Raw genomic sequence first — 14,517 nt, 5'->3', positions numbered from 1 at the left:
CCTGTTGTTCAGCAATCAAATGCTCAGACAACATTCAGATATTCAATTTCTCACATGCTTATGGACTGCTGCAAGTCTCACACCTATTGTATATTTCTAGCTATTCAGTTTAGACAAAGCATTACAAAATATACTGCAACCATCTCATTTAAACTCATTCCTCCCTCTTGCAGGACAAGGTAATGCATAACACAGGAACCCATCAGACATTGATATGGCTCCTACTCAAGAGTAGCTGTAATAATTCAGGATGACTTTACAAATTGCACGATCAGGTATGATGAACTGTACATGTTTTGATCATGTTTCTTCTCCCTTTCACCATCTAAGATGCTTGCAAAAGATCTAACGGCAAGAACTACACTTACATAACTTCCCAGTTATACATGGCACAGCTGACCACCAGATATTTGAAAACATATTTGAATTGGAAGGTCATTATTGGCTGGAAAAGATAATTGAAGCATTGTTTAAGAAAACCAATGGAGCAAACAATTTAGCAGAATTGAGACCATTTGGCAAAGTAGTGGCGGTGAATCATGAGCTGCATATAGGGCAATATTTTGCCTAGTCAAAAGGAATGCCAAGTGTTGGCCTGAGAAAGCTAGTGATGGCCCAATATCAACTCATTTCAAGATGACCCATTAAATGTCACTCCATTCAGGCACTTGACAGGCCTATGGTGTGCCTTCCACAGCATGAAGGACTCTAGTCGTGAAGTCCCATCCTGAGGGCTGGCAGCTCTATGAAATGCCATTGGAGAAGCTGTGAAGAAGGCGCACACCTAATGTCAATATCCTTGCTGGGTTCCAGGCCAGAGGTGAGTGTTTGTGGTAATGGCATTATGGGGCAGAGAGTCCGCAACAGGAGAATGAGGGTGGCTCTCAGTGGTTGAGCCTCTTCCCACAACCAGCATTCTACACATTTGTTATACAATAAAGGTTACATTTTAACTAAACTATTTTCCTACTCGTTGCTGTTCCATCAACCTATTGCATTTCCTTTATTGTATTTTATACACTTTCCTATTACTTTTCAAAGCCCTGTTAATCCATCCAGTAGTCGCTGGCATTAATTTGTTTCTACACTGCTGCATAAAATCTTGAAAATTGGTTTCAGCCATGAGTCTCTATACATTTGCAATTTCCACTATCCTTGGAATTTTGCATAACAAAATTAACAATGTATGTTGTCATTTAGGTTTCCCAATTTTTGTTTCCAATTATACCGTAAATTCATATTATCTAATGTTTAGGTATTCTATTATCATTAAGAGAAAAAGAACTTCCTATGCTATGACAATCTCAACTACCTTGCAATGATGGACTGACTGACATCTATCAGAATATTTTACTTTAATACTCTTGTATCATACATTTGTTAATATAATTGTTACCAGAGTGTTTTGGAAGTATATACTTACTTGATAGGATAAGTTTCATCTTTTCTCCTCTTTTTCTCATGGTCAGGAAGGGGTTCCCATCCAAATGACAGACTCCAATCAAAATTACCTCTGTTATGATTTTGTCCATATGGATTTGGTTTTGCTACTTCAAATGTATTGAGATCAATGCTCGTGATATCAGGACTCACCACAGCTGTGTAATTCTCAGCTATTCTGCTCAACAAAGGCTCCAACCAACCATTGAAGCATTCACCTAACAGAAAAAAAAACTTCTGATCATATTAGTTTGTGCTGCATCGATTCTAGGTAAATAACTGGCAGAATTCAATGATTCCAGTTGTCCTGGTACAAATGTGCATTTTAAGCAATCTAATTACTAAATCAAACCAAATAATTTTTAGCTGAAAATTGCTTCATTGCTCACTATTGTTTTAAAATGAATAGTATAAGATTCACATTTGTTTGGTTTCCACTACAGATATTCACAATAATTGCTAATAATTTGGGGAGAGGGGGAGTAGACTTACAATATATATGTACTCCCTTTGTATTTTTTTTGGATTGGATTAACCATAAGGCATAGGAGTAGAATCAGGCTATTCAGCCCATTGAATCCATCATGGCTGATAAAATTTCTCAACCCCATTTTCTTGCCTTTTTGACATAACCTCGAACCCTAATGAAAGTAATCAAGAACTGACCTATCTGTGCTAAATACATTCAACAATTTAACCTCCACAGCAATGAGTTCTACAGATTCTTCACCCTCTGGCTGAAGAAATTCTAACCCATTTTAGTTCTAAAGGTCACCCCTTCACTCACAGGCTGTGGCCTCAGTCCTTGTCTCTCCTACTGGTGTAAAAACCTTCTCCATGCCCATTCCTTCCAGGCCTCTAAATATTCTGTATTCAATGAGATCCCTTCCAACCCTCTTAACTCCATAGAATCCTTATATGACAAGCCTTTTGGTTCCTGGGTTCAATCTTATGAACCTCCTCTGGACTCCCTCCAAGGCCAGCATATCCTTCCTCAGATATGGGGTTGAAAACTGCTGACAATATTCCAAATTCAGTCTGACCAGGGCCTTATACAGCCTCAGCAATAAGTCTCTGCCCTTGTATTCTAGTTCTCTCAAAATGAATGCCAACAATTTATTTACCTTCCTAACTGCCAACTGAACCTGCCTGTTAACCTTAAGATTGTCCTGGATTAGTACACCAAAAACCCATTGTAGATCAGATTTCCAAAGCCTTTCCCATTTAGAAAATAGTCTTTGCTTCTATTCTTCCTACCAAAGTGCATAACTTTAAACTTGTCCATTGTATTCCATCTGCCACTTGTTTGCCTACTCTCCTAGCCCATCCAAGTCATTCTGCAGCCTACCTGCTTCCTCATCAGTACCTATTCCACCAATTGTTTTGTCTGCAAATTTAGCAACAATGCCCAGAATTCTTTCATCAAGATTGCTAATGTATATGTGAATCATTGTTGTCCAACAGTAACCCCTGAGAGCTCCACTAGTTACCATCTGCCACCTTAAAAAAAAATCCCTTTAGACCACTTTCTAACTTGTGCCAGTCAGCCAATCCTCTATCCATACCAATACATTATCGACAACTTCATGGGCTCTTATTTAGTAGCCTCCTGTGTGGCACCTTGTCAAAGGACTTCTGGAAATCCACATTTATCACATCGACTGGCTCTCCTTTGTGTAACTTGCTCATTACCCTTTCAAAAGAATTTAAACATATGTCAGTCATGATGACGTCATGCTAACTCAAAGCCATACAGCATGGAGAGACACCTTTTGGTCCAACTTGTCCATACTGAACAGGTTTTCTAAATTAATCTAGTCCCATTTGCCAGCACCTGGCCCACATCCCTCCAAACCCTTCCTATTCATATACCCATCCATATTCCTTTTAAATACTGTAATTGTACCAGCCTCCACCACTTCCCCTGGCAGCCCATTCCAACAGGAACCACCCTCTGCCTGAAAATATTGCCCTTAGATCCTTTTTATATCTTTCCCCTCTCACTTTAAACCTATGTCCTCCAGTTTTAGACTCCCCTACCCAGGGGAAAAGACTTTGGCTATTCACTATATACATGCCTCTTGTGATTTTATAAATCTCAGTAAAGGACACCCCTCAGCCTCCAGTTGTCCAGGGATAATAGCCCCAGTCTATTCAGTCTTTCCCTTTAGCTCCAACCTCAGCAACATCCTTGTAGATCTTTTCTAAGCCCTTTCAAGCTTCACAACATCCTTCCTATAGCAGAGACACTAGAAATTGAATGCAGTATCCCAAAAGTGGCCTAACCAAGGTCCTGTACAGCTGCAAAATGACATCCCAACTCCTATATTCAATGTGCTGACCAATGAAGGCAAGCATACCAAAGGCCTTCTTCATTACTTGCAATTCTAATTTCAAGGAACTACAGACCTGTACTCCTAGGTCTTTGTTTGGCCACTCTTCAGGACACTAGCTTTAAGTCCTGCACTGATTTGCCCTACCAAAACACAAAACCTCATTTATCTAAATTAAACTCCAACGGCTACTCATCAGTCCATCTGATCAAGGTCCTACAGTACTCTGAGATAACCTTCTTCGCTTTCCAATACACCACAAATTTTCATGCCATCTGCAAACATACTAACCATACTTCCTATATTCACATCCAAATCATTTATGTAAATGATTTCAACCTAGCTTACAGTGAACAAAAAAAAAGTTAAAAGGGGATCTCCCACTGAATATAAATTTTGCATTTGATCTCTAATAAATCCAACTTTTTTCAATATCTTTCACTTATGTGAAGTGCGAGGCCACGGTTTCAATAAGTATCATGTTCCTTCAGCATTGTAAGTAATCATTAAGTAGTAGTGATGACATAGATTAAAAGAATAAATATAGTCAATTAGGTCAATCATTAATTCAAATTGTTTTCAGATGACTTATGAATTTTCATTCTCACCTATTAATTTTAATATTTGCATTTATTTACCTCGTGTATTTTTGGAAACAATTGCAAAGGTCATAGTTGCCAGTAAACAAATTAGCTGTGATAGCTCAGTGTGGCTTCGAACTTACTTCAGGAAATTGTTCTCACATTCATCATGGGATGCAAATGTCCCAGACAAGACATATGTTTATTTCTAATCACTATACAATTAAGTAGCTTGTTAATCCATTTCAGTTACAAATGAACTAATGTGCAGTGGATCTGAAAACTGCAATCTTGTATGGATGTCAAATTTCCTTTCTTAAAAAAAAGGGCATTAGTGGACTTTTATGACAATTCAATGGATTCATTATAGATTCCAGCCATTTTCTTTATTATTTACTCAGTGTCAATGGGTAGCAGGGTAACTTAGTTGTTAGCATGCCTTCATCACCAGGGAGCCAGGTTCAATTCTGGCTGACTATGTTCTCCCTGTGTCTGCATGGGTTTCCATTGGGTGCTTCATTTTCCCAGTGAGTTTTGAGAAGATTTATAGCTCAGGTTGAGGTACTAGGTAACATCTTCAGTGAGTCCCTGAATGAAGCAATGATGATGTAGTCCGCTTTCTATATATGTTTGACAACACCAACCCAAGGAAACTCAAACATATAAATAGAAAGTGGGCTACACCATTAATGCTTCATTCGGAAGCTCACTGAAGATGTTACCTAGTATGATGACGAAACATCTGAAAACAAACCTTCCAGCTCAGCGAGCAAACCTACATCCAGAGCTTCACTTTCCTCACAGTCCAAGGACGTGTAGGTTAGGTGGATTGACTATGCTAAATTGTCCAGTGTCCAGGGATCTGCAGGTTAGGTGGATTAACCATGATTAATGAGGGGTTACAGGAATAGGGGTGGGATGCTCTTCAGAGGATCAGTGCAGACTCAATAGGCACTGTAGGGATTCTGAGATGGGAGTCACTGGCTGGGCAAGGAAGCATTTATCACTCATCCTTCAATTACCTTGAACTGGGTGGCTTGCTAGGCCCTTCAGAGGGCAGTCCAGTATCAACTATATTACTATGGGTCTGAAGTCACAAATAGGCCACACCAAGTAAGAATGACAGATTTCCTTTCCTTAGAACATAAGTAAATCTGATGGGAATTTCTCAAAAATCAACAGCCATTACGTGGTTGCCACTTTGTTGGCTTCAAACTTCAGACCTTTACTGAATTTGAATTTTATCATCTCTAGTGCTTTTTCAGACTTAAAAAACTAACTGATTCATTTTCTGTAGCTGTCATAGTGAAATTTGAATTCATCTCCCCAGGTAATTACTGTTGGTCTCTGAATGACTAGTCCAATAAGAAAACAATAGTATCATATTGCATCATAATATTTGTTAAATAAAAGTCAATAGAAGGTTGTGCACTTCTTAGAAGGAATAGACTCAACAAACGCATACTTCAAGTGCTAATTTACTTTTTCCAAAAAGTTGACACTTATATCACAATTTTGTGAATAATAACCAACCACTTCTCCAAATATCAAAACTAGTCAACTTACAGTGTGCATCCAAGAAGGTCAGGACCTCTCCTGTTGCTATTGAGGCTCCTAGCAACCTTGCAGTAATTAATCCCTTCCTTTCCCGCTGCCGAATAACTTTAACTATTTGAAATGGCTTCACATAATTATCTAATTGATCCTTTAAGTAATCTGGAGATAGAAACATTAGTTTTCTGAAATACTTGTATAGGAAATGTAAAAGGACATAATCAGTTAAATAAAATTAAGAAATCAACACTGAAGCACTGAACAAGGACATTTGATTAGCGTCCAAAGTTGCTTCTCGTGATTCTAAGAGCACATAAGGAAAGAAATTTATTATTTTAACAAAAAAAAATTAAAATATTCTCTCCCAATTAATCAGTTTCTGAACAGATGCAAAAATGATATGAGCAAACTATCAAGGTGGGCACTTATCCTAAATTCATATGTAATACAATTTTTTTACTTCATATCATATCTTTTGTTTCTCAATGTCAGTGTTTGATTATATTGTGACATAAATGGTAATTGAAAGAGTAAATTAATGTGAATACTTAAAAGTTAATCCTAAAGTATTCACTCATATTTTTAAAATGTACTCAAAAGGTTTGACACTTTTTACATTTATACTAAAATATTTTAAGAACTTAACATACACACATGAAAATTCTGGAACTAAACAGATACCACAAAAATACTTCATTTTTATCACTCACAAGAAAGAGTATTGATGGTAGCTTGTACTTACCATCTGTACTTGCATCATCCACCATAATTATCTCCTTCAAAAATATAGCAGGTGAAGTATGCATTACACTGAACACAGTTCGGAGTAGAGTAGACCAAGCTTCATTGTGAAACACTATAATCACACTAGTAGTAGGCAGGGGCGGACAACGCTTAAATTTCTGCTCAATGCATCTGGATAGAAAAACATTTCAGAAGAGACTTGGAAGATTTAGTGAAATTTATGATGGCAAAATGTCATTCTTAGCTATATATTTAAAACTACGATGCCTTTATTGGATTTATTTTACTTATATATCAAGCATAACTGCAAAAAAAGTTTAGTATATGTAGTTTTGAAGCAATCTCTAATTTCATATTAAACATTTTTACAATTAGAACAAAGATGTTCAGCAACCAAACTTCCCTTCATTTCTAATACGAAAATATTGAGACAGCCAGCATTCAGCACTAGATGTCCATATATTTGTATCGAAGACAATGTTATGCATTTTACACTAATGAAAACAACATTTATTCAGGAGTGTGTTACATTTGGATGTTTTAGGGAAATAAACATACATCTTTTTCTGGTGTTTTAGTCAAAACTAAATGTGCAGTTGCCGCACAATAACAGAATGCTAACAATGCCCTAACAGTTCATGAATATGCCAAGTAATAGAATGCAACTTTGTTTAAACTGACAAATTCTTATTTAAAGAGTGCACATATAAAGACAATTCTTTAAGTTATTATGCAAACTGGAACACTTTGTAATGTGTAAAGTCAATTGCTTATGCTTCATGGTTGTTGAGAGAAATCCAACTCCATAAATCAATGTTATTATGAATTGAGTTATTTAAAAATCTTTATTCTCAATCAACACATCACATAAGCCCTTTGCATAATATTAATTCTGAAAGTTTTCTGAACTTTGATAAAAAGACGATTAAATTATATTTGAGGATTACACGTTGGATTATTTAACTGCAGCCACCAGTCCAATACCAATAGCTGTAGTTCAGCTTGCACTTGGGTAAAATCCAGTGGTTAACTTCTGTTAGTTGAAACTATAGATACTGAGAGAGCTCTTCATATCTCTGAACATATGCAATGTAGACAGGCCTTCCAAAAAAATTGGAGTATTTGGAAACCAGGGAGAAAACGATCAGTATTGTAAAACACTTACATTAAAATATATCAGGACATTTTAGTAAGCCAAATTCAACTCCGTGCTGCATTTACACTTCGGGTGGAGATCAGAGATTACCACCTCCAGTGAATTTTAATCCCTATCAATACAGAGGCTGGATTCAGCCTCTGTAAATCAATGTTCATGACAATAATGTAAATTTGCAGTTCCAGAGCATTCTAAAATGTTTTGTTCACATGTTCACCTTATAATTATTACAAATGAATTCTAAATTATTTCAATTACATTTACATTCAATTGGGAATGCTAACTTCACAAAAATAATGGATTACTTTAAATCATATGCAAATTTTAAAACATACTCAGGTGGTCGTGTGTCAGGTCCAAGGCCTCTGTGTAAAGAAATTCGGTCACTTGCAAAAGCATTGAAGCAGTGTTTTTCATTTCCTTGATCTTTTTCCTTCTGTTCCTCAGGGGAGAGATTATCAGTGTGAAATGGCTTCCCAGAAGCTCCGGGAGCATTTGAATCCTCAGGTGGCCGTTCCATGAAAGGTTTCAATTCTACTGCTGTGTAATATCCTGGCAAACAAGGTTTTTTGATGTCTGTTGAGTCTTGCTGTCTGATAGGTGCTCGTATTTGCATTTTTGGAATAGAGTCTCTTAGATTGTTCACTGCTCCCATCATCATGTTCAACACTTTATCTTTCTTTACTACCATTTCTTTCAACCATGGCTCTTGTGTAGTAGTCCCAACTACTTCCCTATGCATCAGAAATATAAATGTAATAAACACAAGAGCTACAAGTACAAGTTTCCAGGGCAAGTACCGTTTTCTTAAGAGTCTTCTAACTACAGGCATGATCGCTAGAAAATAAAATCAACACCAGCAATGTTGCTTTTAAGTACCAGAAGAATATCCAGCTCACTGCAGCAAAGGGACTCTCTCAACTTTATATGAGGTAGTAAAATCGTAATTCTGAAAAATAGAAAGCAACAATAAATATCATGCAGAACAAATTCAGACTAATGAATATTTGTCATTTTTTCCAGAGAGAAGTGTAGGTTATGACTCCTAGAAATGATATGTAAAACAAAAAAATCTACAATCAATGTGAAGAGGCAGACATGGAGACGAAGGGAACTTTTCAAAGCTCTTTCTCCTAACATTACATATTGCTTTACCTGCAAGAGAGACAGCATGTTTAATAAATCATGAAACTTAGTAAAATTGCTCACTTTCACAAATTTTGAAAAAATAAATTTTAAGTCTTAATTCCTCAGATTTATTGCCTTTTTAAAAGTATTTTAAGTTTAATGCTTCTGTCACTAAATCTAAAAATCTTTTCCCACTAATTTTGGGATCAGCAGCGTTTTGGATTAAAAACTTCAGGCAAGTGAACACATATCCTGTACATGACCAAATTACTCCAGTATATTACAAATCACTTTACAGGATAAAGAGACAGTCTCCAAACTACTGGAAAAATTATGCACTTTAAAAAATGCACCTTGAATCCATAATTACTATTCAGATGGTTACTGAAGCAAAAGTGAGTAAATTTTGATATAGAGTGAAGAGAAATTTATCTAAGAAATTGCAATGTGAGAGGGCAACAGATATGCACTGGCAAAAAAGCTAAAGTGACCTCACATTAATGTAAGCATTTAGAGCTTGCAAACAGAGCTTGGCACAGTTAATAATGTTCATTCAATGAAATATATAGAGTATTAGCCATTGAGTCATTACAATACAGGAGTAGACTGTTCTGAAGAAGAATCATAATTAACTCTGTTCCTCTCTCCACAGATACTGCTTTACCTGCTTAGGTTCTCCAGTATTTGCTGTTTCTTTTTATTAGGTGAGTGGACTATTTGGTCCATTGAATCTACAGTAAGTCTGTAGAGCAATCCAAGTCAGTTCCACTCTCTAACTCCATCCCTGTAGCCCTGCAAGTTTACTCATTCAAATGTACATTTTTTTGAAATCATTAATCAGTTTCCACTTTCCTCCTAGGGAAGAGAGTTGTGCAATAAAGTTTAACTTTTCACTCTGGTGCCTGTATTTTCTAAGCTATTATGCTTTGAATATAATGGAAACCATAGGACAAACCTTCCCACTAGTTGTGAACAATTTGCAGCAATAACATTTTAATGAAAGAGTGGAAGTGCATATGTCTAACTAATGGGAGGTACCTAGCAGATTCTGGGCCATTATTTTTGATTGCTGGAATTGGTCATTTATTTCAGGGATATAAAAATACACCCAATTTCCAGTCCATTGCCAAACATACCAGAGTAAGACCGAAATCTCAACCAAGCTACCTCAGCTAACTTCTCCCCAGCCCCACCCATCTCCAATTTATCCCTCCACCCTAAGGCTCCCAGCCTCATTCCTGATGAAGGGCTCCAGCATGAAACATCGATTTTCCAGCTCCTCAGATGCTGCCTGACTGGCTGTGCTTTTCCAGCAACCCACCCTCAACTCTAAATCTCAAGCAATGCTATTCAAAACTGAAAATAAAGAATGAAAGCTCAGTCAGGGCATATTTTATCATGGTGTTTGATGGCACACTATGAAAGGCTGCATCCAAGACTAACTAGTCAAGAAGGAAGCAAAGGAAAGAAATATCTTCAGTTTTAGACTTCAAATTACATTATTATAGCTTTATATGATAACCTTAGGATGTAACAAGTTCTGATGTCATAGCTTAGTATTTTTCCAATGAAATTGTGTCTTCCAGGTGTTCTCAATCTTTCTAGTCTAGTATAATCTGTTCTGAGTTTGCCTACACTGTGCTAGACAATAGATGCAGGAGTAGGTCATTCTGCCCTTCAAGCCTGCACCACCATTCATTATGATCATGGCTGATCATCCTTAATCAGTATCCTGTTCCTGCCTTATCTCCATAACCCTTGATTCCACTATCCTCGAGAGCTCTATCCAACTCTTTCTTAAAAGAATCCAGAGACTGGGCCTCCACTGCCTTCTGGGGCAGAGCATTCCACACACCCACCACTCTCTGGGTGAAGAAGTTTCTCCTCATTTCTGTCCTAAATGGTCTACCCCTTATTTTCAAGCTCTGCCCTCTAGTTCGGGACTCACCCATCAGCAGAAACATGTTTCCTGCCTCCAGAGTGTCCAATCCTTTAATAATCTTATACGTCTCAATCAGATCCCCTCTCAGTCTTCTAAACCCAAGGGTATAAAAGCCCAGTTGCTCCAATCTTTCAACATAAGATAGTCCTGCCATTCCAGGAATTGACCTTGTGAACCTACATAGTGATGTGCAGAACTATGCTATGATTGAAAAGTTGTCCTAGGATACTTTTACACAATATGGCTGTTAGAAAATAAGTAGATGCAAAGCGTTTAAATAAAATAGAATCAAGAGCAACAGCTATCGAAGCCTTACTGGCTTTGAGTTTGGCCCAGATGCTCCATATGTGACTTTAGCAGGTTGGGGTTAGAACCTAAGAAACATGTGTTCTTTAGCAAAAAGATTGAAAGGTCAACTGATAGTAGAGTATTACTAGAAAACCATTTTTCTGAAGCATTTTGGCTTGCACTCATTAAGACAGTTCACAAGGATATCGATTCAAACTGAAAAGCAACACTAATATTGTATGAAAAGAGACTGTTGGTTGACCTAATCTACCTCATGCACATTGCAGATATATAGACAAAATTTGCTATGAGGTAGCAGCTGCTGGTAACATTGTATCCAATTAACCTGCGTTTGCAAAACTTGTAACCAGTACCCAACATTAGATGTAATTCTGCAATTGGACAACATCTACATGATAATACTGAGTGTGTGAAGAATTATGCTGGACGATAAATATGGGATTTTTTGTTGGGTTCACACAGCAACACGCGTGCTCAAAGCTACAGATATTGACACACTGAGCTCTTTATACATACTCAACTAAACAAGCGGCAGCTATTTACTGATTTATTTTTCAGAGTAATGGCCTCTTAACTATTAATCATCATTAATTAACACATCCTCAAGAACAATGCCTTTACCAACACAAGTCCACTTGCCAATCAATTATGGAATCCCTGCAGTGTGGATGCAGCCCATTTGGCCCATTGAGAAAACGCTAACCTTCCAAAGAGCAACCCATCTATTTCCTATGGCTAACTCACCTAGCCAGCACATACTGGACACTATGAGCAACTTAGCATAGCCAATCCATCTAACCTGGACATCTTGGGAAGAAGCCAGAGAAAACCACGCAAAGTTTTGCTATCGATACTATGTCTCATGATCTTATACTCCACAAATCACCTGACAAAGGTGCAGCGCTCTAAAAGCTAGTCCTTCCAAATAAACCTGTTGGACTACAAACTGGTGTTGTGTGATTTTTAACTTTAAAAATCTGGAAGACAATGCAACCTGTTGGTAGTAATATTAGCTACTGTGCATAATTAACAATGGAATATATTGCAAATAAGGTATCTGTGAAACATATTTACACTCAGATTAAGAAATTTGAACAGTTTCCCCCAAATGGGAAAAAAAAATCAGGAACAGCATTCCATGGCATGGGATTTCAGCTGAGGGAACACAGGAGCAACAAGGAAGAGGAGAATGAGAAACAGTCTTCAATTTAAAAAGAAAGACTTCATGAACAATAATTAAATTTTGACTAGTACAAATTATTCAATAATGTAATAATATCATTGGTTACTATGGTACAAAATGGTTTCTTTTTATTTTGTGCTATCCTTACAAGTTCAGGTTTATAATCCAAAACAAAAATACAAGTTGCTTTCGTGACTGAGCAGGTCTAGCAGCATCTGTTGGGAGAAAGCAGAGTTCATGTTTTGGGTCTGATGACTCTTCATCAGAACAGTGAAGAGTTTTTGATCCTTCAAAGAAAAAGAGTCACCTTCACAGAAATAAAAATCAGAGACTTTAGTTCAGAAACCAAGGTTCAAAGTAATATGTTACAAAACTTCATCATAATTGCAACATTAAATAAGTCTGCAGTGTCTCTGATCTGCTCATGCATTGTTTAAGTTGTACAGTAACATAACTGATTGTCAGGCCATTGCCCATCACTGCTGAGCTCATGATCATTTCATTATTTCAGTGTAGTTCCTGTCCAAAAGTCATTGCAGTCCATTTCTTCATTTTATGGAGATCACCACTGCTTCTTGGATTTATCATTATATCCCTTTCTTTCTTGCTCTACCAATAAGTCTTCTGTCCTATCACCATTATTCCCCTAACTTCCCTCAAGTATTTATATCTTCCTAAATTTTTAAACTTGATCTTTAATCACCTTCAAAATTTCCAGCACTTATCTAAAAGGGAGTTGAGCACAGAATGACAAGGTTACAGCTTCCTGTTATTCCTCTCTTGCAATCTCCACACAGCTCATCTTGGAACTTATCACCCATACTACTCCTTTGGACTGACTTTGCAGCATAACAACTAGCAACTAATCTTCCCTACATCCCTCAAGCCCCACTCATTCTGCCTGCCTCTTTAAGTCTATGCCAGAGACACTGCTCTCACCCAAACTCTCTGAATCTCCTTCCACTCCACATCATCTAGGAAGGCCTGGTAGGCATACCCTGACTAAACTGGAACAAGGGTCATGTTAGTTAAGGGATAATTGGGTGAGAACTTGAATGAGTGTGTAAGTGATTATATAAGGATCAAGTAATCAGTGAGATTGAAGTTTTGTGCAAGATGAAATAAAACTGACAATGAAGTATATATCTGAATCCTGTTTAGCCAACTTTTCATGTTTGCGGTTTTTCTTCAAAAAGGTAGCAAATAGTTTTAAGGCAGAGGAGTTTCCATTCTTAATAATCAAAAGACTGAATGGTTATCAGGCTAGGAAGGAACATAGAGTAATCACATTGGTCATGATCTCATTGGGTAATGCAGCAATAGACTCAGGGACTGAATGGCCTTTTTAACATTCATTCATTTATTGCCAGTCCTTGCTTTCCTGATGAAGAGCTTATGCTTGAAACTTCGACTCTCTTGCGCCTCAGATGCTGCCTGACAGGTTGTGGTTTTCCAGTGCCACACTTTTGACAGTGTCTTTTAAAAGTCCTTTAAAAGTCACCAATCTAATGGTTAGGCATCTGGGTCACATTCAAGCCAGACCAGGACAGAAGATTTTCTACCCTAAAAAAAAGGGCATTCGTGAACCAAATGGGTTTATGACAATTGACAATGTTCACCTGGTTACTATTAAACTAATTCCAGATATTAGTGAATTCAAAGTCACAGTCAGTCATGTACAAATTTGAACCCAAATTCAAATTCAAATTCCCAGAATATTAACATGGATCTCTGAATTATTAGTCTAGTGATGTCATTACAACACCACCACCTTCCACTCGTGATTCATGTTTGTACAGTCATGAGCAGACAGCGGACTATGTCTGAGAAATGGCCGGATCAAGGAATTATCCTGAGAAATTTATGGACTAACATCTTGACGCTATGACAATGAGCCTCCTACAGTGATTTCCTTTAGTCTCAAAAGTGACTACAGTAGAGGCAGGGCTTCACCGTGAACTCCCAGCTTTAGTCATAATCAGGTACGCAAGAACTTTCCTTTGTTTCCAGTTATCCTCCAATAACGTCAAATCCAATGTCGCTCACAACTTCCGGACTCCAAATAACAATTTTACAATTATCGTGACCGCAACGTGGAAGTTGAACAAAAATACATTCACGCGGAATCAATTCCTGACGCGTCATAT

General features: G+C 37.4%; 1 protein-coding gene across 4 annotated transcripts in view; it reads right to left on the bottom strand.

Moving 5' to 3' along the window:
- The window catches only part of galnt3 (UDP-N-acetyl-alpha-D-galactosamine:polypeptide N-acetylgalactosaminyltransferase 3 (GalNAc-T3)), an 82,167-nt gene that overhangs the window by 35,716 nt on the left and 31,934 nt on the right, over positions 1–14,517 (bottom strand). For all 4 annotated transcript variants that reach the window (XM_072579504.1, XM_072579503.1, XM_072579506.1 and 1 more), the window contains 4 exons: positions 8,144–8,757; positions 6,651–6,823; positions 5,921–6,070; positions 1,424–1,658 (listed from right to left, as the gene is read on the bottom strand). In XM_072579504.1, coding sequence (XP_072435605.1) covers positions 1,424–1,658; positions 5,921–6,070; positions 6,651–6,823; positions 8,144–8,640 — 1,055 coding nt within the window. In that variant the 5' untranslated portion in view covers positions 8,641–8,757. The remainder of the gene's footprint in view (positions 1–1,423; positions 1,659–5,920; positions 6,071–6,650; positions 6,824–8,143; positions 8,758–14,517) is intronic.

The sequence above is a fragment of the Chiloscyllium punctatum genome, chromosome 10, assembly GCF_047496795.1.
Source record: "Chiloscyllium punctatum isolate Juve2018m chromosome 10, sChiPun1.3, whole genome shotgun sequence".
NCBI lineage: Eukaryota > Metazoa > Chordata > Chondrichthyes > Orectolobiformes > Hemiscylliidae > Chiloscyllium > Chiloscyllium punctatum.
The sequence above is the reverse complement of the archived record's forward strand: the minus strand, read 5'-3'. Positions and strand labels throughout refer to the sequence as shown.